The 26,264-nt window shown below is 37.3% G+C and overlaps 1 protein-coding gene across 1 annotated transcript in view; it reads right to left on the bottom strand.

Annotated features, from left to right (window-relative positions):
* Positions 1-26,264, bottom strand: part of crppa (CDP-L-ribitol pyrophosphorylase A) — a 47,771-nt gene that overhangs the window by 5,140 nt on the left and 16,367 nt on the right. Inside the window, exons 8-9 of the mRNA XM_079823715.1 lie at positions 22,905-22,997; positions 19,095-19,226 (exon numbers count right to left, since the gene is read on the bottom strand). Coding sequence (XP_079679841.1) covers positions 19,095-19,226; positions 22,905-22,997 — 225 coding nt within the window. The remainder of the gene's footprint in view (positions 1-19,094; positions 19,227-22,904; positions 22,998-26,264) is intronic.

Below are 26,264 nucleotides of genomic sequence, written 5' to 3'. Positions count from 1 at the left end.
ACGAATGAGTTATAAAAAAAAAATGCACCCCGCTCACAGTTGTCATGAAGGGCAAAATTAGCTGTATAGACAATTCGCAAAGACCCGCCACCTTTAGTTACCATTGCTATGTCCGACAAGCCGCGCTCTCTCACACCACACACGTTCAACACAATCGCAGAGCAAAAAGTATACTGACAACGCACTGACAGACAGGACAGAGCAGGTTACTTTTAATATGAAAAAGTCTCAACTCTTAAAATGTCATTTTTTTAAAGAAATGTAAACAATAAATAAAGTTTTGTGGCTCTTTAATGTGTGGTGACAGGTCGCTTGTAGCACCTCAGTTAAAGCTGCTCGTGAACCTATCATCTCTTCCTTCTAGTTAATTTATAGTATCAAATAAACATGAAAGAACTTCAGAAGGAATGTTGTTTCAACCGCGGAAAGACGTCAGTACACACCGTTTTTCAAGTTCAAGTCCACCAACGTTAATCTACGAACTCTCTTGACTGCTTTGTCGAGCAAAAATGGCGGATTCGGCGAATGGCGGATTATGATTGGTCAGATCGCCTGTCAAACTCCCGGCGAAGGGTGAATTTGTACCAGGCTGTAACATGTTTTTTCCGGCTGTAAAGTTGGGCATTTCAACATGGAGCTCAATGAGATTCTGCTCCCTTCTGGAGCCTGTCTCTAGTGGCCAGTCGATGATTTGCAGTTTAAGTCACTTCCGTATTGGCTTCAAGAGAAACTGGGGGGAGGCTGCCGCTTGGCAAATACACATTCTTTTACAGAGCACTTGCACCACACTGAAACAAGTAGACTAAACACATAATGCGCATGTGGGTGCCGTCACCACTTTCAGATCTAAATTTTTGTACTTTACACGGAGACTAGGGCAGCCATTGCTAACCAAGCCATCACCTGCTGTTAGCATCCCATTGACTCACATTCAATTTGGCGTCACTTTGACAGCAAATAGCTTTACATCTGAGGCGTTTAAAGACTCCATTTGACCATTGTTCTTTTCTAAAGAAACACGACAATGTATAAAATTACCTTGTATCTTACACTATCGCCCAGTAAAAGCCGTTTTTGTAAAAATAGGCTAACGATTGCGTCATAACCACGCAACTCCCTGTCGCATAGTAGAGAAATTACCGTATAGACAGGAGGAGAAGCTCGCAGGCAAACTTTTACTGTCTATGAGGCAATCGGGGTGGACGTGGAGGCATAAAGTCTGATAAAGTCAAGGGAGAAGCCCATAGAGAGCCAAAAGCAATGGGACAAAATATTTCAACAACGTGATTCAGATTTCACTTTGCACAACTACTAGAAGACTTACTGTCAGACAGGTTGCTCACGTCACATCTACGTCGTCAAGCTCAGTCTGAGGCTGCGCAGTACACTCAGCCATCAGGAAGTGAGTGCTTCTAATTGACTTCACTTTTCCCCGTCGAAGCCTATGGGGTCGCTGTGTCCATTTCTTTTACTGTCTATGTATGGTATGTGCACAGGCACGTAGTCTTTCTTTACAAAGTGACATCGCCAACTACTGGCCTGGCATGCATAATACAGCACCTTTAGTCGTTTATGCAGATCCATGTGAATGGGGATCGTTTTGATAACATCATCTGTACAAAAGGAAAAACTTCCATTTTTAGTACATCGCTGTTGTGTAAACGTACCCTTCAATTTAAAAGAGTGGGTAAAATAGTGTATTAGTTCAGGGGACATCATATTGGAGTAATGTGGGGTTAAGTGACTGATTCAAAGGCACAATGGTTGAAAATATGCTTTAAAATGTACTTTTTTCTGTTGATGATTACCTATCCTTGTAGTCCTTGGAAGTTGGTTGGCCAATCTAAATTAGTTTTATAATTCATTGCAGTCCCAATGCTAACCATAGATATGTTCAGTGATTAAATCCGAAGAAAATTGAAGGTAACTTGATGTTTAATCACTATAATTTGTCATAATATTACATCACTTTTCCATTCCTGACAGCAGAAGGCTTACTAATGAGCTCTATTCTGTCTCTGTGTCATGGCCAACACTTAAAAGTACACATGGAACAGGAAATTCGACACTTGGAATTTTAATTTCTTGAAGTCTCAGATGAAATAGCTCGTCTTTTGTGCCTGTAGGGATTTTCCAAGAGTTCCAGTATCTTTTCCAGGCTTTTATGGGATGGATAAAACATTTACAGAGGCCCCAGGCCAGCCCAGTTCACCTCTCTTGAAGGAAGTTGATGAGATCGAGATGCTGTTTACTGCACTACTAACTGTGCACTACAAAAAAAAGAAGAATCTTTCTTCCCGAGCCAACAGATCAAAGCTCCTTTAATATACAATAAAAACAATTTGTATCATATAAACTGGACTAATCTCCCAAAATCTCTTGTAATCTGTGCATGATGATAATGAAATACAATAGATCAATTAGGTAATTCTGAACAATATCAAAGAAAGCTCTGTAACTGGAAAGAAAGGAGAGAAGTACAAAAACAACAATGGAGGAAAAAAGGCCCAATGGTTGTAATCTTACAACGGTAATTTAATAGAAAAGAAGAAAATCTCTGAACAGACCGATCAAATCAGAATCATGGACACCAGACATGTGGTCTCTTTCTTTCCATTGTAAAATCCCTTCTTTTCTTTCATTTGTTCCCCCTAATGATGGTCCCATTTGTGGAAAACTTCCAATGATGTAAAAAGGCCATTCAAACTCATTTAAAGCTGAAATTGGCAGAACTAATGAAATTCTCTCTACTTGGCCTTGGGTTCCCTCGAGAAAGGCACTTGACTGAAGCTTTTGGACGTCCTTTAATACACCTTGGGATGTTTGCGAAATCATTTGCTCTATATTACATGGAAAAGGCCTATATAAAAGAACAAAATGCATTTAAAAACAGTGCCAATATATTTTACACATTCCTACAAATATACAAAACCAAATTTCTTACACCTTTTTCTCAATTCAAAAGAAAACTGACTCGTAAAGTCCTAAAATGACAGCTTGCACAGCAGCGGACCACACAATGAGTCGTTCACTAACTGTCCTTGAAAATACAGCAGACGCAGACGGCCTTACCAGCAGCACGTAATGACCCACCTCACACAGACGGGCCCTTTGAAGACGGGGCCTCAGCAATTAGGAATTTAACAATGACAATTTGCACCCTTCAGTCTTTTCTTTCCAGGCAGCAAGTGAGTCTTATTCCACTACAGGCCTGCCAGCGTCTCTCTATAATGACCTTTGTGAAGGTTTCAAAACTCTTTAATGCCAGCTGAACTGGAAAGAATACTTGGTCACAGTGCTGAAGCCAGATCAATACGACAAGTACTAGAGTTTTACTAGCGACACTTTTAGCCAAAGTTCAAGGACATTTTTTAGGCAGTAAATCGCTTTTTGAAATTAAGAGAAGTGTGTTCATGTGGAAGTCCACCACAAGGGGGTAGCAGAAAGTGAAAGCTTTTGACTAATTGGTGAATGTGGGACTTGGGACGCTAATTAAATGGGAAACAGCCAAATTAAACCCTACACATTAAAATACACGTCTTATTCTGCCACCAGAACCCATGCAGGGTCCCTCTGAAAACATGGTATTACATTTCTTACTCTGACCGTACATTCCTTTTGGGAAATTATAATAGCACCAGTTCCTGAATGTCCCCCCGGACTGCCAATCATATGGCAGTAGCCAAAGGCAAAGAGCTTGACAGAGACATCGAGCCCAAGTTACTGTCAACTTCAGAGATGTGATATGGAGCTGAACTCTGTGGTTCACCGTCCTCAACTGTAACTGTATCCGAAGGGACATTTTTTAATAGTAGACCTGCTTAGCGAATAACCGCAGGTCAAGAGGGACTCTGTGAGGTTTTAATTGAACTGGGTAGGCTGGTTTTTGAATAGGCCAGCAGCAGCAACCATGCTAATGTATGAATCAATAGATGGATCAATTCTGTTTTAGATTATTCTAGTGACATAATACATCTTAAATTCTGGTACTTTCCATGAACAAGGCACAAAGCAGAGCTTTCTTTCAACAAATGGTCTGTGAAAACCGTTCAGATCATGTTGACGAACCAAAGGCAGTGCACCATATTCATGGAAAGTGCCATCTAACATCATCAGAAGAAAGCCAGCGATTGACTAACTCTATACAATTAGCTTAATGTGCAGGAAATGTCAGTTTAATAATGAAAGTCGAAAAGGTTTTGATTGAAAATCGTACATTGCCTTATAGTTTTAGGAACACTTGACAGTAGTTAATCTCTTCCATTACCAGTTTAAGAAAGATGATTCGCCCCACTGATTTTTCAAAACATACCACTGGCACAAATGCTTTAAAAAAGACAGATTTGTGGGATTGGGCGACAAAATGTGTCCTCAACGCGACCCCGTAGTTCTCATTCAGTCTCACCTCTTATGAAAAGGATCTGAGCGTCATTATCTCTTCTGTTAAAGTGAAGCACTGCATTACCCAATATTGATTCAGGAACTGCTCAGATAAACAAGTCAAGGTACACTGAAAGAAAATCAAAGTCATAATGAAGGTTTCCGTCGTGCGGTTACGATGAGAATGGCATCTATAGCTTCTCGTGTCTTAAATAGGTTTTCCTCAGTGAACTGTTTCTGGATCTCTCTCTTCCCTTTTTTTTCCCTACAAGAGCCTCGGGCGTAACCTACCACATTCACAGGAAAGGGGCGAAGAAAATACAGGAAGCTTTTGTTTCCATACCTGTGAATACTGCTCTATTTCAACAAGTCGGAGGGAGTGATTTCTGTGTTTGTACTTGACCTGGCGACAGATATGTTCCTAAACAATGATAGACCACAATGCTTTCTTACACTGACAGATCTGTTGAAAATGGTGAAATATGTCATGATACACCAAGGCCCACATGCAGAAACCAAACATCCGTTGTTAACAACAAAACCTCTCGAGTTCCCCTCATTACACTTGTGACATGCACAGAAAGGTCTAGCGAGAGATCAACCTGGGTCATGTATGTTATTTCCTTCAGCGACAAAACTGCATTTCAGATTCTACATCCTTATTTTCCGTCTCTACGCTCACCCATCGCCAAGTGCCCGCACCTCGTCTTGATGCATTAGGAACAAGCCTTATCGTGTAAATATTTCACCTCTCCCTCAAACAAAAGACTGTCTGCATTTGTTACCGAGCTGTCCAAACAAGAATTACCATAGACTAAACAGTCGTCATTTGCAGATGAGCAAAGGTGAGAGTGTGAGAGTGTGAAATTGGAGGAATTTCATAGAGGAAAATAATCCACCCTGCAGGAGGTGTCCTGGACTGTTTATACAGATACAACATAAATACCCCTCTGCCCACATACTAATAAAAGAATAACACATGTTGTGCCTTTTCCCAGCATGGATTACTCCAGATAAAATAGCCAGATAAAGCATTTCAGACACAGAATTGAATGGGGCTTGAAAAAAGTTCAAGAATTTTAAGCATCCGTTTTGTATTTAACCTATTTTCTCATCTTAAGGATTGTGTGTGTGTGTGTTTGGAGGGTAAGCAACAAGAAATAGTTTAAATTAAATTACATTTCAAAATATATTAAAACAGAAAACATTTATTTTAAATAGTAAATTGTATTTTTATTAAATAATTTCAGGCTTGGTGAGCATAAAAGTTATAAAAAAAAAGTTTTAAAAAATAATGTATATATATATACACACATACATACAAACACACATACACACACACACACACACACACACACACACACACACACACACACACATACATGCACTTTTCAAGTAAAAAAAATGTTTTATGTATTTTATGTTTTTTATTTATTTATTTATTTTTAAATTTGAAGTGAAAAGTGCAACAAACATTAAGATGAGAAAATATGTGTGGCGAGCAGCGATGCTGAGGGACCGTGAGAACGGGACGAGGGATGATGATCGCCAGCTGCGTGCCGTCGGCCTCGTGTCTCACGGAGGAGTGACGGGAGTATAAAGGAGGAGCGACGACAGTGAAGGACGAGAGAGGACCAGGGGCCCGTTCTTCGTACCTCGCTAACTCAGTTAGCTGGATTTGATTGTTGACGATTTGGCATGATCTTGGATTGTTTGGTTCTTCGAAGCTCATCCTGGACTTGCTGTCATAGTAACAGGTCCGTAAGCTTAAACCTGCTCGCGAGCAGGCTTATTTCATGTAAACAGGATTAGATTGCATCTTGAGGTGATACTTAAAATCTGTCCCAGCCACTGCTACTTTATTACAAGAGTGCATTACTGAACCAGGGGCAATAATAATAATTTTAAATAATAATATAAAAATTTTATATTGTATATGTATATGAGAATGTATAATGTTGTGTATAATACTATAGACACAGCCACTTGATTGAGAGATTTATTTGTGATGGAATAATTACTTTATATAATTTTGTTTTTATTGGTTTACACACATGTTGTACAGTTAATCTGAGCCGTGCATTAAGTGATCACGGATATTATGGGAGTGGCTTGATGCAGCGCAAGAGAGGATAATTTGATCTTGACCCATAAGAAATTTAAATACTGTCACGTTACAAATCTGCTTCAAATTAAATTAAAAATTAAATTACAACATTGAAATAAAAATGTAAAGGGTGTACAAATACTGTATAAAATCGTGAATATAAATAATTGGTAATCATGTTAAAAAAAAAAAAAAAAACATTTATCATTTATCTATTATAACTTTTATGTTGGTTTGGTCGTTTGGCTGTTTCCTTATAAAGGTTCAGAAATTCGTGGGGGTTTTGTGTGTAATTTGTGCTTTTTAATTATATGATGTCATTATGTTGCTGTCTTGACGCCAGCCAATCGCTGCAATGCTGATCGTGGTTTCGAGTATCGATGCATCTGCCCTCTTCAGGGAAAAAAAGAACGCTCAGTAATCTTAGATCATTTAATCCAGATATTTTAATCCAATCCGCAAATTCGTTTGAAGAACCAAATTAGCCAGAGATCCGTTATCACGATTAAAAGATCTGGGATCTGTCAAATCATCTTAGATGTAATAAGCGAGGTACGAAGAACGGGCCCCAGGCCTGGACTATGATTTGTATTTTGTTTACGTTTAGTTTATGTATGTGCGCGGCAGTCGTCCGTGAGGGGCTGCCGCTTTTACTTTCATTTTGTTTGTACTGTTTTGATTAAAGTTAGTTGTTTATTGTTCGCCGGTTCCCGCCTCCTTCTTCCCACACGAACAAACGTTACTACAATATGTAAAAATGTTAAACATTTAAAGTTGGGTATTGCACAGTAAGCATTATTTTTATATCCATTTTGCTTCCACCATCTGTATTCAAAAACCCCATGAAATTCTGAAATGCATTATCTGGTCATTTAGGATTAATCCATGCTGGGAAAAGGGCACGACGTGTGTTATTTTTTATTAGTATATGGGTAGTATTTTTTTTTTTTGAGTGACACATGCAACAGAAACATTAGGTTTTACTTTAATGACATCCTTTCACACAACCTTCACAAGTTACCTGGTATGATTTGAATTCCAGGTTTAAATTAGACTTCAAATCTCACATAATCTTTGCGGTCTAAAACGTCTGGACTCTGTATATTTAATATATAAGGCGCGGTTTCCAGTGCAGGATATAGCTCGTTCAACAGTTAGCGTTCATCAACGGCATGACCTGACTTACCACCAAGAAAGGAACAAGGACTTTTACAAAGATTCAAGTCAGAGGTGAACCACTTCAAACGACTCTACCCAGCAAAGCTCATGCTAAATCCTGAAAAACTCCAAGCTCAAAACAAGATTACTACGCAGTGGACATTCAATACCTGACGGTGGGTGGTCGCCTCGAATCTAAAACAAGAGTTCTTCCGTGGACAGGCTGCATGGGGCAGAACACGCCACCATGGTCTTTTACTGATTGAATGTTTACAAACCCATTTGGTCGCCCCTGGTGTAAGCATCAGCCTCTAATTTCTGATCTAATTTGTTTGTGAATGTTTTTAGTTGGAATGTTGTCTCACTATGAGAGCTTGCATGCGTACGCATAATCTTGAGCAGGGCAGAACGTATCAATGGCTCATGTAATCTGCCAAATCAACAATAAATAAACAGATTCAGTGGGTTGCAGTGTACGATCACACTCGCCAGAATGCATCTGGAGCACTCAAGGCATTACATAATGATGCACAGAAAATTTGGTCACAGTAAACTACTAAAAAAATATACGAAATCCAAGAGAAACTAGGTCAGAAATTATGAACAGGAAACCTTAACAGACACAGAAACTAAAAAACGTTTGTACAACAATATGAGTACAGACGTGCTTGTGTGACCCAAAAATTTGTTATTTTGGTGCCACTGTGCTCTGTTTTGCACATCACAACAATATGTGTGAAAAATGCAAGCTCTTGCATGATCCAAACGCTGGATGGAAACACCAAGTTGTGCATTAGTTCTAAAAATGTGCATAAAAAACTATGCACTAAATGGATTTTATCCCTCAATGCGCAACAAACTCACATGACTTTGCCTCAACAGAGGATGTGATTGGATAACTGGACTAACCAGCGGACTAATTTAATTGCATAGCATCTCAAATGTTGTTTTGGTCATTCTGAAATGCCTGAGCCAAAGTCTGTCATCAAAATGTTTGGGTATAATTTCCTCCTAGAGCTGCCTCACACGATTGCATTCCCAAACACCAGGCATCTGCATCCGAGATAACATGACAGTGTTTATTGTGTTTTGTCTGCATGATCTAAGGCACAAGTCATTTATGATGTAGGAAAAAGAGCCACAGTTGCTTCCCCAATTGCAGCAACTTCCAGTTTTTTTACAAATATGTTGTGCCAGTTATCCAGGAAGTGACCATTTTGTTCTCTTGAACACATGGGAAGTAAACTGTGCTTTATTCACACATTTTTTTAATAGAATATTCCAATTTTGCGCACAAGATAAATTTGCAACTTTGAATGGAAAGTAGCTACTGACACATGCACAATTAAACTGCACAAAACAGTTTATTCAAATTTTTTGGGGGGTTTGGTTACACTAATTGAAGGACGCTAGTGTAATTATTTATAATATAATAAAAAATGTATTAACATTAAAAGGACTGATACATTGTAAACCCTAATGCTCAAAATAATTAATTGGTTTGAGTAGGGTAATTTTTTTAATTTTCAATTAAACAAATTAGTTCAATCAAATGAACTTCTGAGTATTTAGAACTTTCTTTTTCTTTCAAGGTCACAAAATGTACACATTTTCAGTAATCAGAATTGTTTAATTGTTTTGAGGTTTATGAACTTTTAATTTAGACAAATTTAAATATAACTGAAACTGGGCTGGGATTTCTATTTCCCAGCATGCTTTGCCATGACACTCAAAAGGGTAAATGATGGATTAAGTGTTTTATGTTTTTTTTTTGTGCAAGATTAAAGGATTAGTTCACTTTTAAATAAACTTTTGCTGATAATTTACTCACCCCCATGTCATCCAAGATGTCCATGTCTTTCTTTCTTCAGTCGAAAAGAAATGAAGGTTTTTGATGAAAACATTCCAGGATTTTTCTCCATATAATGGACTTCAATGGGCTCCTAATGGTTCAAGGGCTTTAAACGATACCAGACGATAAATAAGGGTCTTATCTAGCGAAAGGATCAGTTTCTGCGAGAAACTGAGCAGTATTTATGCTATTATTTTACCTCTTATTAGACGAACGTGATCATCTCTGAGCTCCGCCATAACTTCCGCTAAGTGAGGTCAAAATACGAGCGTGGTCATAGATATATCGATCGTAGATGCCTCATTCTACTGATCCGTGCTGGCGCTAATGAGGTATCTACGTATACATCTATGACCAGGCTCGTATTTTAAACTCACTTAGCGGAAGTTATGGCGGAGCTCAGAGATGATCACGTTCGTCTGATAAGAGGTAAAATAATAGCATAAATACTGCTCGGTTTCTCGCAGAAACTGGTCCTTTCTCTAGATAAGACCCTTATTCATCGTCTGGTGTCGTTTAAAGCCCTTTGAAGCTGCACTGAAACTGTCATTTGGACCTCGAACCGTTTGGAGCCCATTGTCCATTATATGGAGAAAAATCCTGGAATGTTTTCATCAAAAACCTTAATTTCTTTTCGACTGAAGAAAGAAAGACATGGACATCTTGGATGACATGGGGGTGAGTAAATTATCAGCAAAAGTTTATTTAAAAGTGAACTAATCCTTTAATGTTAAATGGAATATTTAGTAATGTTTAATGTTTTGCTATGCTAATTTAGAAGAGTTTCTGTTATGTGGTGTTTTTGGGGGTTACCATCATGGTGACGAATGGAGCATGATCTGTGACCCTGGACCACAAAACCAGTCATAAGGGTCAATTAAAAAAATATATATATAGATTTATACATCACATGAAAGCAGAATAAATAAGCTTTCCATTGATGTATGGTTTGTTAGGACAGGACAATATTTGATATATCTGATACAACTATTTGAAAATCTGGAATCTGAGGGGAATCTGAGAAATCGAAATATTGTGTAAATCGGCTTTAAAATGAAGTCCAAAATGAAGTCCTTAGCAACGCATATTACTACTAATAATATATTTTTTATATATTTATGATAGGAAATTTACAAAATATCTTCATGGAACATAATCTTTACTTAATATCCTAATGATTTTTGGCATAAAAGAAAAATTGATAATTTTCACCCATACAAAGTATTGTTGGCTATTGCCACAAATATACCCGTGCGACTTATGACTGGTCATAATTTAGAAATAAATGGCTATTTCCTACCCTGATTTTAGCCCTCTGATTTGAACGCTCTGTTAGAAGGGGTGTGTCTGCTGTGAGACTTTAGTGTAGACACTTACTGCTGTGATTGGCTGGCATCTTTGCATATGAAATATTACATGTGGAACCCTCTCGAATACTTTTACTATTACAGCTATCGAAATTAACGAATCGTGAAAAGTGTTGATTATTGTATTATATTTAGATAAATTCCCATCGCATGGAAGGTTGCAGTGATGAGCAGATGATCATGTGAACGCAGTGATCTCTGCACTCTCACAAAATGCTTTCACCATAACTAACAATGCAAACACAATGTAAATACAGTAAGAGATTTAAGATTCATTGTGTAGTGTAAGAGCGTCACTATAAAGAACGTTTTGGCAAGTACATCGACAGCTTCTGCCATTATAAAGAGGCCGTTCTTTGACGTTAAAATACAAGGATTATTCACTACGAATTGAACTCATTAACGGTTTAAAAATGAAATATGTTACTTATAGTTAGAGGGGGCCTTGCTGGTTCCAGAACAGTTGGCACAGCCTGATTTTGAGAAAAAGTTTTTGGGCAAAGGCATTATCGTATTGCGACTTGTTCTCAAAACAGTCGCTGGTAAAATGTATGGTACAAACACGCAAGTCCAGGGCTCCAGTGTGCGACTAAATGGTCGCATTTTGCGACTAAAATTTGAGAGTGTGCGACTGAATTTTGCATCCAGTCGCACATGTGCGACCAGTAAATTTGCCTACTGTTGGTACTGGAGAAATTCAGAAAATACACTTACTAATTATAATTGATAGACGTTATGTCTGGCAAATTCTATCTTTGCCAGCCGTTTCTATATGAGAGAATATTAAACCATTTGTCCGTGATGCATTTTTGCCATTCGCAATCCAGAAGAGAGAGAGAAAGCGAGCGAGCTCTCTCACGTGGAGCTACAGCGAACACAACACCACAGTCAGCTTTAATGAGTGACGATGGCCAAGAGAACTAAACTAAAGTTTAGTCTGATAAACTTTAGGGATGTGCTGTGATATTAATATAATTTTATTTTCGATTTTGGCTTCCAAGAATTATAAAAAGATGGTATGAGGTAAAACTATTCCTATAGCCGTGTTCGTCGAGCTCATCCTTCCCTTCACAGCTGAGCTGTCATTTCTCCCTAAACCTAAACTTAAGGTCAGAATCAGTGATTGTTGTAAACTGCAGTCTCTACTGTTGCTAAACTGCGGGATGTGTTTGATAATAAAGAGCTATTAAATGCACAATAATCCGCGCAAGAGACGCTGTTTCCAACTTCAAGGCGGCTTATGTGTGTGTTGCGAAATGGACCGACAAAATTGCACTTTTATTTTTTGGGTTTCTTGTTCGCGTCTAAACCATCAAATAAACAACAAATAGCCTGTGTCAAAATGACCGGATTGGAGAGTGGTTACTTTAACCGTTTAGATCTTAAATGGGCATAAATAGTTTGGAGAAATAGGAGAATATGATGTTATTAGCTCTGCAGTCGGTCTTAAAGGGGCAGCGTCTAATAAACCTGCTGACGATTGAGCCATTCATTCGAATCAAACAAAAGGCAAATAGAAAATATTCACATCTCTTGAATTAATAACTTTAGGTTTTATAAGCATTAATCTATCAATTTATACAGTGAAAACTATGCAGTGTTATTTTACATTTCATTACTTTATTAGATTTCTTTGTAGATTTGTTCTTTACTGTAATATTAATGTTCGCAGACCTTCCGAATGCCTGCACACTGGTCCATTTACAAATAGATGTTTTATATTTTTGTTCAAACTTTGCGGTTTCTTTTGCTATAGATATTTTACTTTTCAGATTATAAAGCCATGTTAATTATGTTCTTAATTATGTATTTTTTTATATATATATATAAAAAAAAATATATAAAGTATAATAAAAAGAACCGGTAAGAATACTGTTAAAGTACCGGATCGATAAGCAGTATCGGTAAGAGTAGTAATACCATTAAAACCTTAACGATACCGATCGTCTGTTAGTCTATTAGTCTATTAGTAATACAGTGGAAATTAGTAGATTTGGTTAGCATGTTGATTTACGGTGTGCGCCCCTAAAATTTCTGGTTGTGCCCCTAAAATTTTCAGTTGGGGGCCACTGTGCTCCTAGTGAAAAAAGTTAGTCTGGAGCCCTGAAGTCAGCACTGACGTGACTAGGACGTTTGTTAAAAATAAACTGAGTCCATTTTTCTCTGACATTGGGATTATTCGGCAGTTTATGCAAAGATTATGTTTTTCCACAGCCAGGAACATATAAATGCTTCTTTATTGATGATGAGGACGTTTTAAGTTATAGAACTTGCGGGATGTATTCATTAGACAAAGACTTCTTATATGCCAAAAGATAAAATAAATGTTGAGTTCTCATGTCATGGCCCCTTTAAATGTTCTATACTGTCGCACTCATTCAGAAATTGGGCAAGCAATCAAAGCATTGTGTTACCAATTAGCAAGTTAGGCAACTTTCCACTACTAAAATATTTAAGTTGAAATGACATGCTCATTTTAAGTTAAACATATGAATTAACAAAATGTATGAGTACATAAACCCAAATCTGGGTTTACAGTGTAGGTATTCTAAGCAAAAAAAAGGCAGATTTTCTGCATTCGGTTGTTGTTTCTTGGGGGGGTTTTGACCAAGAACGTTTGGTGTATCATTAGTGTTAAATAAAGAATATAACCAACACACACTGCCATGGTACAGATCTTTCAGTTTAACACTGCGGTACAATATCAAAGGAGAAGCGCTCTGGCTTGGAGTTGTCAGCAGGGATCTTTCAAGCCCAGACTAGAAAAAACACAGACTTTTTTTTACTTTTCCTCCCGCAGTGCATTTGTGCCAGCCATAATGATGAGGAAAACGTAAAAACAATTAGACATGGAGAGAAGGGGAATATTTTGAGAATGAGAAATGACTACTGGAACGCAAATCCGACACTAAGCGAAGGGTATGGCCAAATACATTTACGCTGTCAAAAGCAGACGAGTATAAAAAGAGACATTGAGGTATACTCCACCCTGACATAATTTTAGCAGGGGTGATTTTAGAGCGATTAAAGGATCCGATACCTTTTTGTGGTCTTGCATTCATCACAGTAGTGTACTGACTCCTATAGAAACCTGCACATCCCCAAAAACATCATTAATCTTCAGAAAATGTGACCGATATTTAGCTAAAACCAGCATCTAAAGGCGTCAGCGCCTGTAAGGCTGTATTGTAAAACTCAAGATGGTCCAAATTTGGGCTAAATCAGGAATCCAGTTTCAAAAATGGGTGGATATGGGCAGGTAAGAGAGTCTCTTTCTTTCTCTTTTCTAAGGAGCAGCTAATCTCCTCTCAGGTTTAGAATCCTCAGCTGGATGCTTTGAGCAGAAGGAAGTGAGGGGTGGGTAAACTGCTGGGCTCTCACAGGAGGGATTAGAGCGGCCATATATCATTGTGACAAGCCTTTTCAGCGCATGACAGGCCACTGGGCCCCGTGTGTGAAGGAGATCCTGTGACACTTCCTGTCACTCATTGGCCAGGCACTGATAGGGCTGGAAATGACCTTTATCACACCGTCAGATCACCTTACTGACACCAAGGCACATGTTAAAGAATTGTTATAAAGACTATATATACACATCTATCTGGTCATTTTTTGAAAGAAAGACATTTATTTTATTCAGCAATGATGCATTAAATTAATAAAGACATTCATAATGTTACAAAAGATTTTATTTCAAAGAAATACTGTTCTTTTGAACTTGCTATTTATCAAAGTAGCTGGAAAAAATGTATCAGAATTCTATCTATCTATCTATCTACATCCGTCTCTATATCCATCCGTCTCTCTATACCCACCCATCTATCTATCTATCTATCTATCTATCTATCTATCTATCTATCTATCTATCTATCTATCTATCTATCTATCTATCTATCTATCTATCTATCTATCTATCTATCTATCTATCTATCTATCTATCTATCTATCTATCTATCTATCTATCTATCTATCTATCTATCTATATCCGTTTCTCTATCCATCCATCCATCCATCCATCCATCCATCCATCCACCTATCTACCTATCTATATCAGTCTCTCTATCCATCCATCCATCCATCCATCCATCAACATCCGTCTCTCTATCCATCCATCTATCCATCTATATCCGTCTCTCCATCCATCCATCCATCCATCCATCCATCCACCTATCTATCTCCATCCATCCGTCTCTCTCTCTATCTATCTATCTATCTATCTATCTATCTATCTATCTATCTATCTATCTATCTATCTATCTATCTATCTATCTATCTATCTATCTATCTATCTATATCCGTTTCTCTATCCATCCATCCATCCATCCATCCATCCATCCACCTATCTACCTATCTATATCAGTCTCTCTATCCATCCATCCATCCATCCATCCATCAACATCCGTCTCTCTATCCATCCATCTATCCATCTATATCCGTCTCTCCATCCATCCATCCATCCATCCATCCATCCACCTATCTATCTCCATCCGTCTCTCTCTCTATCTATCTATCTATCTATCTATCTATCTATCTATCTATCTATCTATCTATCTATCTATCTATCTATCTATCTATCTATCTATCTATCTATCTATCTATCTATCTATCTATATCCGTCTCTCTATCCATCCATCCATCTATTGTATCTCTATCCATCTCTCCATCCATCCATCCGTCTCTCTATCCATCCATCTCTCCATCTATTGTAGCTCTCTATCCATCTATCATCCATCCATCCATATCCATCTATCTATCTCTCCATCTATTTATATCCATCTCTCCATCCATCTCTTTCCATCTATCTCTCCATCCATCTCTATTTCTATCCATCTCTCCATCCATCTCTTTCCATCTATCTCTCCATCCATCCATCCATCTCTATATCCATCCATCTCTCCATCTATTGTATCTCTCTATCCATCTATCATCCATCCATCCATCCATATCTATTCATCCATATCCATCTATCTATCTCTCCATCCATCTGTCTCTCTACCCATCAATCTCTCAATCCATCTATCATCCATCCATCCATTGTCTCTCTATCATCCATCCATCCATATATCTATCTCTATCCATTCATCTCTCTAGCCATCAGTCTCTCTATCCATCCACTCATCCATCTTTCTCTCCTTCTGTCTCTCTTTCCAGTTCTCTCTCTCTATCCATCCATCTATCTATCCCTCTTTCCATCTGTCTCTTTCCAGCTCTCTCTCCATCCATTCATACTCTCTCCATCTGTCTCTTTTCAGCTCTCTATCCATCCATCCATCCATCCACGTTTACTCCTCTCTTACAAAGCTTGCTCTCTTACAAAGCATGCTTCCCTCAGCCTGGAATTAATAAGGAAAACTTTGCATATTACAAACATACTGTGGAAAGACTGAAAGAAATTATTTGTTTAATGAGACCTGTCATTGTTTACATACAAAGAATCACGCAAACGTCTCTTCGCTGTCTATGTGGAGGGTGATTAGTGAGAAATAGTTAAGCAACTTGGAGGTCCATAACATGGAGGTTTCTGTCTTTGTGTCACTGAAAAGTGTTGAAAGACTGAAATCAAATCCTGTCCTAAAAGTAATCTATCACTGACCAAACTGGACACAACAAAGGCGTGTTAAACAAGTAGGAAAAATCAAAAAAGACAAAATGTTTTTAATGAAGATTGAATGTGTATTTATGAGAACATGTTTACTGATCCTTATCAAACGCCAATGTTCTCAAAACAATAAATCCTCCACACAAGTTAAGTGCTCCACATGTACAAACATCTGGCAAGGAAAAACAAACCCAAATATTCCAATCAAACAATCCTGAAAGACTACACAGACAAAATCCCTTAAAATGGCATCTTAAACTAACATTAAAGATCTTCTTTAGTGCAGACAAAATAAACAACAAGCAAGTAAATTTTTTTATACAATATTTTGCATTCATTTTTACTTTAACCAATACAGTCATCATTTGCTTCCATGATCGCTTGTTGTTTTGCGTCTTCTTCACCTGTGTTTTAATCAGGAGATTCTGTACTCATTCAGAAGATGCATAATAGCGCCCCCTAGCATATAACAGTGAAAACCCGGAAAATTCTGTGTTTGGCAGTGAAGCGTTTTCTCACAAATAATGGAAAATTCCCTGTTTGGCGGGGAACAGTGTTAATTTTGACAGCAAATTTTGATTTAGTTTTAGTCATAGTCTTTTGACTAAAATGCCATTTAGTTTTAGTCATATTTTAGTCACCTGAATTGTTTTTAGTTTTAGTCGACTAAATCTACAGTAGATTTAGTCGACTAAAATCTAATGAGTTTAGTTAAATTGTAATACTTTAAGCATTACATAACCGACTGTCACTTGAACTGAGATTTTGACATAATTTTGTTTTTTACATTAAAACTACACGAAACAGAGCTCAACTCCCTTTTTTTGTCTGTTTTTTAAAAACAGCTATTTAGTTTTTATAACTTTGTATTTCTGTTGTAGTCAGTAGGCCATATCAGGTTAAGCTAAAGCTTCAAATAAGTTTGTTTATTTATTTATTTTTTATTTCAGTTAACATTTATTTAATTTCAAGTAATGAAGATTTTTTAAATGGTCTTAGTTAACTATTATGACCCTGATACTTTATTGAATATGTGTCAAATACTGGTCTTTCCTCCTGACTATAAATTAAATTAAATACAGTTTATTGTGTAACCAAAAACGAATATATGATGTGTGACTTTTAATTATAAACAAGCTTGAAATACACCTCTGTTGCAGTTGCAGCTGCTCATTCAAGTTCAGATGAGATAAAATATGCATTGTTACAACCGTCTAAGACATATTACTATATAAACATCGTAAAGTAAACATTGTCATTATTCATCAGCATTAGTTCATAAACAATTGCCTGGCGTAAATGTGCGCTAATGTTCATTGATTGTGAGCCGCTCTGGAGCGCTGTATTGGGGATGCGTGAGCCTGTAGAAGTGCAACAGTGCCGTGTTCTCCAGCGGTTAGATCAGCACGCTCAAATCAAATGTGCGCATCTGTTACACAGGATACCAGTTCTGACTGGATCTCTTCCCTAATCGTCCCTCCCTAACATTTTCGTCTCGTTTTTATTTGACGAAAATGACAGTTGATTTTCGTCATAGTTTTTGTCCTCCAACACTAGATTTTATTTAGTTATTGTCTCGTTTTCGTAAGAGAAAAAAGGTCGCTGACGAAAATTATTCGTCAACGAAATTAACACTGGCGGGGAAAGAGTTAAGCAGACTGCATTTCTCTATTGTTGTGCCTTAGTTAAATTTCCGATCAGATTTATGACCAGTTTTTGCATAAATCAGTATTACAGTAAGTATGTTTTCATTAAGCATCAAGCTATTTCATCTTAAAAGATCAAGGCAAATTCAATTGCTTATGATATGACCCCTTTATAGTTTCCCAATGGTGATCATCAAAACTTAATTTTGACTGTATGAATGATGCCAGTGGAATAAGTTCAGTGCAGTATTAGGCAATGGAAAGTCTATATATTTAACCGTTGGCTCATCCAAAAACCCTCAGGCGTGACTAGCAGCAGAAAACGTCTGACGGTTTCACCGACATGCACTGCATCTCAAAAACGATCTGGATAAAATACAGAATTAAGAGGCACGACCTCTAATTGAAAAAACCTTATATCATGTATGAAGGTAGTTGAATGGGTCAGAACTCACAAAGCGAGTCTTGGCAGCTATTTTGTGAAGCATGAATAAGCACATCTGGGAGGAATTATCCTCATTATTACGGGACCTATGAACGTGATTTGTGCATGGTCTTTATCTGCACTTCCACTATCTCACAAAAATAAGCATTTTATCACGACGAACACACATTACAGGAACTCCCTCCGCTGTCTGAGCGTTTTTAATGGGGGCCGCAGACAGACAGGGCAAATTCACACATCGCTCTCCATGACACAGAGTTGTTCTGACACTACAAAGAGTCTAGTAAGACACATCTGTGCAAGATTCTTTCTCCGGACTCACAATGACTAATATACAGTGATGACTTTTAATTCATTCTCAATAGGATACGTTTTAGACCTCCTGACAAAGCAATGAAACAAGGTTCCTCTTGGATACTCCTAGACCTTTTAACCCTAGCAGATCAGGCTTAGATAAAGCTTGTAAACAGAGCAATAATTTCACATTTTGGGTGAGCTATCTCTTTAAAAGATATAATGATATCTCCTTAAGAAAATTACCTTGGAGTGATCGATCTCAATTCCATAGAGCAGAACATTTCCCTGTATGACTTCAGAGGCCAGACCCATGAAGGCTGTTAACTCGTCTGTCTTTTGGCTCTCGACAGACTGCTTTGTCATGTTCAGCTGTACCTGTCAACAAAAAGAACAAAAAAGAACACCTCCATTTATGGCAGGGTTTTCCAAACTCAGGGTTTGTGAGGGAATGGCAGGAGGTTCATGAGTTTATGAAAAGTATAAATTAATTTGGGATGCACCGAATTCAGGATTCGGCTGAATATTGGGCTTTTTGACGGGGTTCGGTTTCTGCCGAACCGTAGAATTTTTTTCCACCGAACCGAACCGAACCGAACCGAACCCTAGGCTTGCACTACGCGCGCTATGCTGGTCGACGTAATGATGTTGATTACGGGAAGGTGTTTACACAGCATAGGTTATAATGTTGCCTATTCTTTTTTCTTACAGTTAAAATAAAATAAAATGAAAAAATACACTGCTGTGGACGTTTTTACTTCATTAATGTGTCTATTGTGATAATGGACTGAGGATGGGAGTAGGATTCGGTGCATCCCTAAAATGAATTAAATCATATAAATGTAAAATTACATCTAAAATTAAATAAGTATATAATAAAAAAATGAATCAAACTAAAACACTTACTAAAACAAGTATATATAAACATATACATTTTGTATAGGTTTACCTGCATGCCATGTAACCATTAACTGGCATCAAGGAAAACACAAATGTGTTGTGAAGTTATTGAAATATGAACTTAAAATCTAAAATTACATAAATGATCAAATAAAAATTTAAATAAATAATTTTAATAATAATTTTATGTTTACCTGCATGTCATGTAAACATTAACTGACATCAGAGAAACGTGACCACTCAAATGTGATGTTAAATTATTGATTATATTAACTTAAAATGGTAAATATTTTAGGCCAAAGGAGTTTGTCTGACAAAAAGGTTTGGTAATCTGTGATCTATAGGAATGAATAAATATTAAAAGAAAACTTCTCTAATCATCTATACTGACTATAGTGCCAACGCTCCATATAGGAATCATCTCATACTAACCCGCCACTTATTTAAATCCCTATTCTTAAAAAACACTTATGATATATGTGGAAGATGCCCATTAATTTTAAAAGTACCCCATAGTACTCTTTTTTTTTTTTTTAAACACTCAGCATTCTCTGTGTATTTAGACAGGTTAGGCTCCCATGAGAAACAGCAAGAACCAGCTCTGAGCGAAAACTTTCCATTGCAACTGACCCAGCATTCACCGATCCGTTAAATTAATGCAGTTTCTTTTTCCGTTCGCTTACATCACCATTTCAGGAAGATGTGGCTTGTATGCATACGCACCAAATAAAACAGGCTGTGCTCATTTAGCAAATTGCTTGAAGAAAAACATATTTCTAACAGAGGTCATAACCCTGTAGAAATGGCGGAAATGCTGTTTACCCTGTTATGAAACTCCCAAAAAAAATATATATATATTAGAATCAAAGCGTCTCTGCAAGCACAAAAAAGTAACTGTGAAAGCCAAACAGGAAATTTAATAGCATGTTAAGCGAATACAAATGTAACGTAAACGTGAAGAAAGTCAAGCAAACCTCTCTTTATGAAATAATCTTGATTTTACTCGCAATCACACGCTCTCACAGCCACATGTGTTATCATATCATCACATCTGTGGTGGTGATAAGGACAAAGCATCTGTGAAATACTAACAACAAGTGAAAACATGATGGAGAGTAGAGGTTATCTAACAGAGGGAATGGTAAAGCAAGCACATATGGATTCTGGGAAGGCTGGATTCCCACAGTGGGGTGTGGATCCCTGGATTCAGACGTCAGAACTGCAGGAGCAGAGATTTTGTGTTTTCGAAACACATTTAAGAAATTAATCAGGGTGAGAGTGATGTTTTGAGGTACAAATGCTGGACAGGAACCAGGAACCAAAACATCAAGGGTTTTTCCAACTCTCAACACTGCCATCAAGCAAATGTGCTTGAAAATTCAGATGTTCTTCTTGTTGATTTTACTTTTTAAAACTAATTTGCCCTCAAACATTTGGACTGGACAAGATCATGTTTTGGTCTAATCACATACACATACCTTAACTTAAGGTTAAAATAACTTAGAGGAACACATCAAAAAAATATTTAAAGGTGCAGTGTGTAATTTTTAGCAGCATCTAGCGGTAAAGGCCTGTACACACCGGGATGAATATCGCGCGTGCTTATCGCCAGCGTCTTTCGTGACGTTTTTCGACGTGTCTTGAGTGTTCACACCCAAGCGATTTTACACAAGAAGAAAAGAGACAGTATTTACGTGCTTGCCAAAACCATAGATATATTATGTCTATGGCCAAAACCATTCACACACTTTTTGCTAACTGGCAAGCAGCATTAGCAGCTCATCTTCTTCTTTGTCTACTTACTACTTCTTCGTCGTATAAATGTGTGCTCGGCAAGACCGTTTTGTGCTTGAGCGCCACCAAGTCGTGTTTTACTGTCACTTCAGCAGCTCCAGGCACGTGAACAAAAGCGCTAATCTCATTGGTCGGCCAATTTTTAACGTTGTTTAAATGTCGGCGATAAACACGCGCAAAAATCGTCCCGGTGTGAACAGGCCTTAAAGTTGTGAATTGCAATTGCCCACCACTCACCCCTCCCTTTCGAAAGCACATAGAGAGGCAACAGTGGCCGACACAGGGCAGAGAGTGAATATCGGAGAGAGCAGAGAGTAGCTAGCGCTGTTGCAAAGGGAGCGCTAAGGGGCCATCTAGTGGCCATTGGCGGAGTGGCGGAAGTGATTGCGCACGAGATATGCGCATGACAAAAAACAGCTGCGTTCCAGAAGTCGTGGTGCAGTGTTTGTGCTGATTATTAACTGTGTGTATTATTGACTGTGTGCGTCCATTTGAAGAAAGTGAGTTTCATTTATTCCTTACTTGTTTAAGATCAATATGTGAATTTCTAAGAATAATCGAGTATCATAAATCCACTCGAGACAAAATGAGTCATGCCGTGTTGTTGACACAGGATGAACGTCAATGTATAACTCTTATGCACGTTGTTTGTAAGTAATATAAGTGTTGCTCTGGTAATATTTAGATATATAATTATTTGTTCTGTACAGATTAATGTTTTAAGGAATTGGTACTTATAAGTTATTATTCGCCTGGTTAAGTAGTTGTATTGTGCTAGATATGATGTTAAGCTGAAAGATTGCATCAATAATGCTGTTTGATGTAACCTTTATTTTGTATATTTGCAGCCACACACACATACAATACAGTCTAGTATAATGTAAACCCACCGCGTCCTCTGCATCCAAATCTGCACCTGTAATCTATCGTTGTGGTCTAATGTATGTCTGTGCTGCTGAAGAAATGTCAGTTAAGTGTTCGAACTTAACCTGACTCCTGTCCTGAGTTCTGACTAACGCTCCAAGGTGAGAACTATAAACTACTAAGCACCTGTGGTCCTTTCTCCTAAACAAGCGCTCTGTAGAGAAGTTTGTCTGTTTAGGGCTACTATAGAAACATGGCGGCGCAAAATGGAGACTTCACTGTAAGGGGACCCGCGGTGTATGTAGGTAGAAATACCTCATTCTAAGGTAATACAAACATTATGTAAGGTCTTAATACACCACTGAAAACATAGTTATGTATATTATATTGCATTTCTGTCAATAGATCCTCATAAATATTACACACTGCACCTTTAAACCAAACACTAAGAGATTAGCCCCTTGGCTGTTAAGATCAATGGGGTGTATGGAAACTTACCCAAACAATAACTACTGGGTATAAACGTGCGTGGCCAATGTCCTCAAAACGTTTCACCATTTCTAGGACCCCGGAGAAGTTTGATCCACTCATCTAAAATAGACACAAATCATGTTAGTCACACCAAACTAGGGCTACAATTTCTAAATGATGGTACTGTGTAAACATATATAATAGAGTTCCTCAGATTAAATAGAACCTCTTATGGGTTTTGATTAGAAATGGTTTACATTATACACCAAACAAATTCAATTTAATTCCATTTATTTTTATATGAATTAAACAAGAAATGTAATTTATCCACCAGGAATTTCCTTAATCATGATAATACATATATTACCATTCAAAATATTGGGTTTAGAATGTTTTTTTGTTTTTGTTTTTTTAAGAAATTCATACTTTTATTCAGAAAGGACACATTAAATTGATCAAAAGTGACAATAAATACATTTATTATGTATTAAAAGATTTCTAGATTAAATAAAGGCTGTTCTTTTAAATCTTTTCAACATTGATAGTAATAATAAATGTCTCTTGAGCAGCAAATCATCATATCAGAATGATTTCTGAAGGATCATGTGACACTGAAGACTGGAGTAATGATGCTGAAAATTCAGCTTTCAACCCACGAATAAATGACCTTTTAAAAACATAGAAAACTGTTATTTTAAATAGTAATGTTTAACAATATTGTTTTCACTGTGTTTTTGATTAAATAAATGCAGCCTTTGTGAGCATAAGAGCATAAAAATTATACTCAGCCCAAACATTTGAAGGGTAGTTTACTGAACTAAATGTGTGTTTGCAAAAATGTTATTTGGCTTTTATTTAACACTATTCAATAGCCTAGACTTTAGGGCTGTAACGATTTGACCAAAAATAAAAACCTCGATTAATTGAACATCTGACCTCAATTACGATTAATGAACGATTATTTTGCTCTTTTTTTTTTTTTTTTGCCCTCATAAGGTTTTTGAGTAAGTTCCTGATAAGGTTTGTACTGTAAATATTTTCTACTATTAAAAGGTGGAATTTTTTTTTCCTGATGAAAAAGTGCATTTCTATGTGATTTTAAAATACTTGAAGGAAACGGTTTACTTTAAGCAGTTATTGTCTATGGGGCAGATTTCTGTTTGTTGTACATCAGATACAGATAAATTAACACAGTAGGCCTACATTACATTTATCTGAATGCATCAACAATGAGAGAGTGGTGGTGTGTGTGTGAATTACTCATACCGTCTCTGTTCATTATTAAGCTCTGGTGTGTACTTACTGCAAAGGTATTAAAATGTATGCCTATAACGGTTGAGTTTCTAAGCTACTTTAGTGACTTTACTTTAGTCACAGGACAGCATTTACACTGCGTTTCTGCTGCTCCTCTGCGCGCAATCTTCACGTGACGCAGGTGAAAGATCTGCCTTCAGGGCGCGCGCGCGTGTTGTCAGAGACACGGCTCGGCTCTCTGTGTCACAGAAAGAAGCTGAACACTGAACGGATACGTATTGTTGTTTTTGAATAGTGCACAATCGCTTTAAATGTTGAAACTGGCAAGCCTTAAACGCATACTTGACAAACTTTATGAGCACGAAAGTGAAAGCGGCTTCGGGGCTTACGCGCGCCGTGTGTGTGTGTGTGTGTGTGTCGGTGGCAGTAGTGTTGTTTTTGGCGGCCTGTTTTAATTTTAGTTTTAGTCTAGTCTTTGTGTCAAGCTGTCATTTTAGTTTTTATTAGTTTTAGTCATAGTCATACTATTTTTAGTCTAGTCAAGTTTTAGTTGACTAAAAGTCTGAGCATTTTAGTCTTATTTTAGTCAGAATTATCTATGGCTATTTTCGTCTAGTTTTAGTCGACGATAACTGATGACATTTTAGTCAAGTTTTAGTCAAGGAAAATTGTATTTTAGTCTCTTTTTAGTAATGCAATTCTATTTAACCCAGTCAATATAGTATAAGTACATATTATAGACAAAACCAAAATCTTCTTTTAGCCAAACCCATTTCAAACAATGTTATCTTATTATATTATTGTTACCTTATAGACTCAAGAATACATCTATTCCCAACACGGAAGACGCTCTGATTTGAAGTTACAACATATTTATTTTACCAACTAAACATGTTAGAAGTATACACACATACATTTAAATAAAATAAATAAAAACATTGAGATGTCTCTTAAGGTTCGTGGTATTTTTTCCTGTGATTTTTGTGGCCACATTTCTCCCCATCTTTTTCCACAACACCCGTTTTATTTTCCACTTCAATGTAATAAAAGTTTTTCCAAATGTCTTAATAAGAATAAATGCATATTTAATTTAATTTAATAATAGGAAAATAATATCCAAATTATTATTTAATTCTTTAAATCTGTTTAAAATTAGACCCACATTATAGTTAAAATGTTTTTCTGTCTTGTATTTTATCTCAAAATAAAGGATGTAATTTTATTCCACATGGAAATGTGCGGAAATAAGTGAATACAGCCTCTTATTCGCTTATGAGGTAATCATAATGCTGCGGTTATTTTAACATATCTAATTGCTGCCGTTATAACGGCCCATTTCAAATGTTTACGTGCTTTTCTTTCTTTTTTTGAGCGGTGATGAAATATCTTGCTCTTGTAAATACTTACCAGCATTTCAGTAATACAAGTCTAATCTTTCAAATGCATCCAAATTACAGCGAAGCACAGCCGCACGGTGCTCTGCAGTGGCCAAAAAGGATATAAACCGTGAATTCTGAAGTTATATATTATTGAAAACTCAGAGATGTGGATTCAGAAGGCACCACACGACCTTGGTGTTTGTCAAACAGTAATTTAGGTCATTCGGCCGGAGATTTTTACACGGGTGGTGGGAGAAAAACACTGATATTCTGGATTAAGACGACAATAAAATCACTGACTAGCCCCTGTAAATGATAAAGACACCTTACGACCGCTGGACAAATAATTACCGTCCGAATAGTGCTTACGAACCCCGACTGCCCGCCCATCGGTCTCGTTCACTCACCGGAGCTAAATCTTCTAAAACGCCGCGCGAGTGGGGCTTGAAGAGAGTGATGTCACCTGCGTCTGAGCAGTGCGCCCTGATGCAGCCCCTGAATGAGACGCACAAAAATACTGCAAAAAAATAATAAAAATGCAACTTTTCGTCTCGTCTCATTTTCGTCAACGAAAATGAAGAGACATTTTAGCATAGTTTTTATTTTGTGAACCACATTTAGTCTCGTTTTTATTCGTCATCGTCACATGACCAGCATTTACGTTGCGTCTCGTCTCGTTTTCGTCACGTTATAAAGGTTCGTTGACGACGATATTTAGTCATACTTTTCGTTGACGAAAACAACACTAGGTGGC

This window comes from Gobio gobio (genome assembly GCF_949357685.1).
Source record: "Gobio gobio genome assembly, chromosome: 8".
Classification (NCBI taxonomy): domain Eukaryota; kingdom Metazoa; phylum Chordata; class Actinopteri; order Cypriniformes; family Gobionidae; genus Gobio; species Gobio gobio.
The sequence above is the reverse complement of the archived record's forward strand: the minus strand, read 5'-3'. Positions and strand labels throughout refer to the sequence as shown.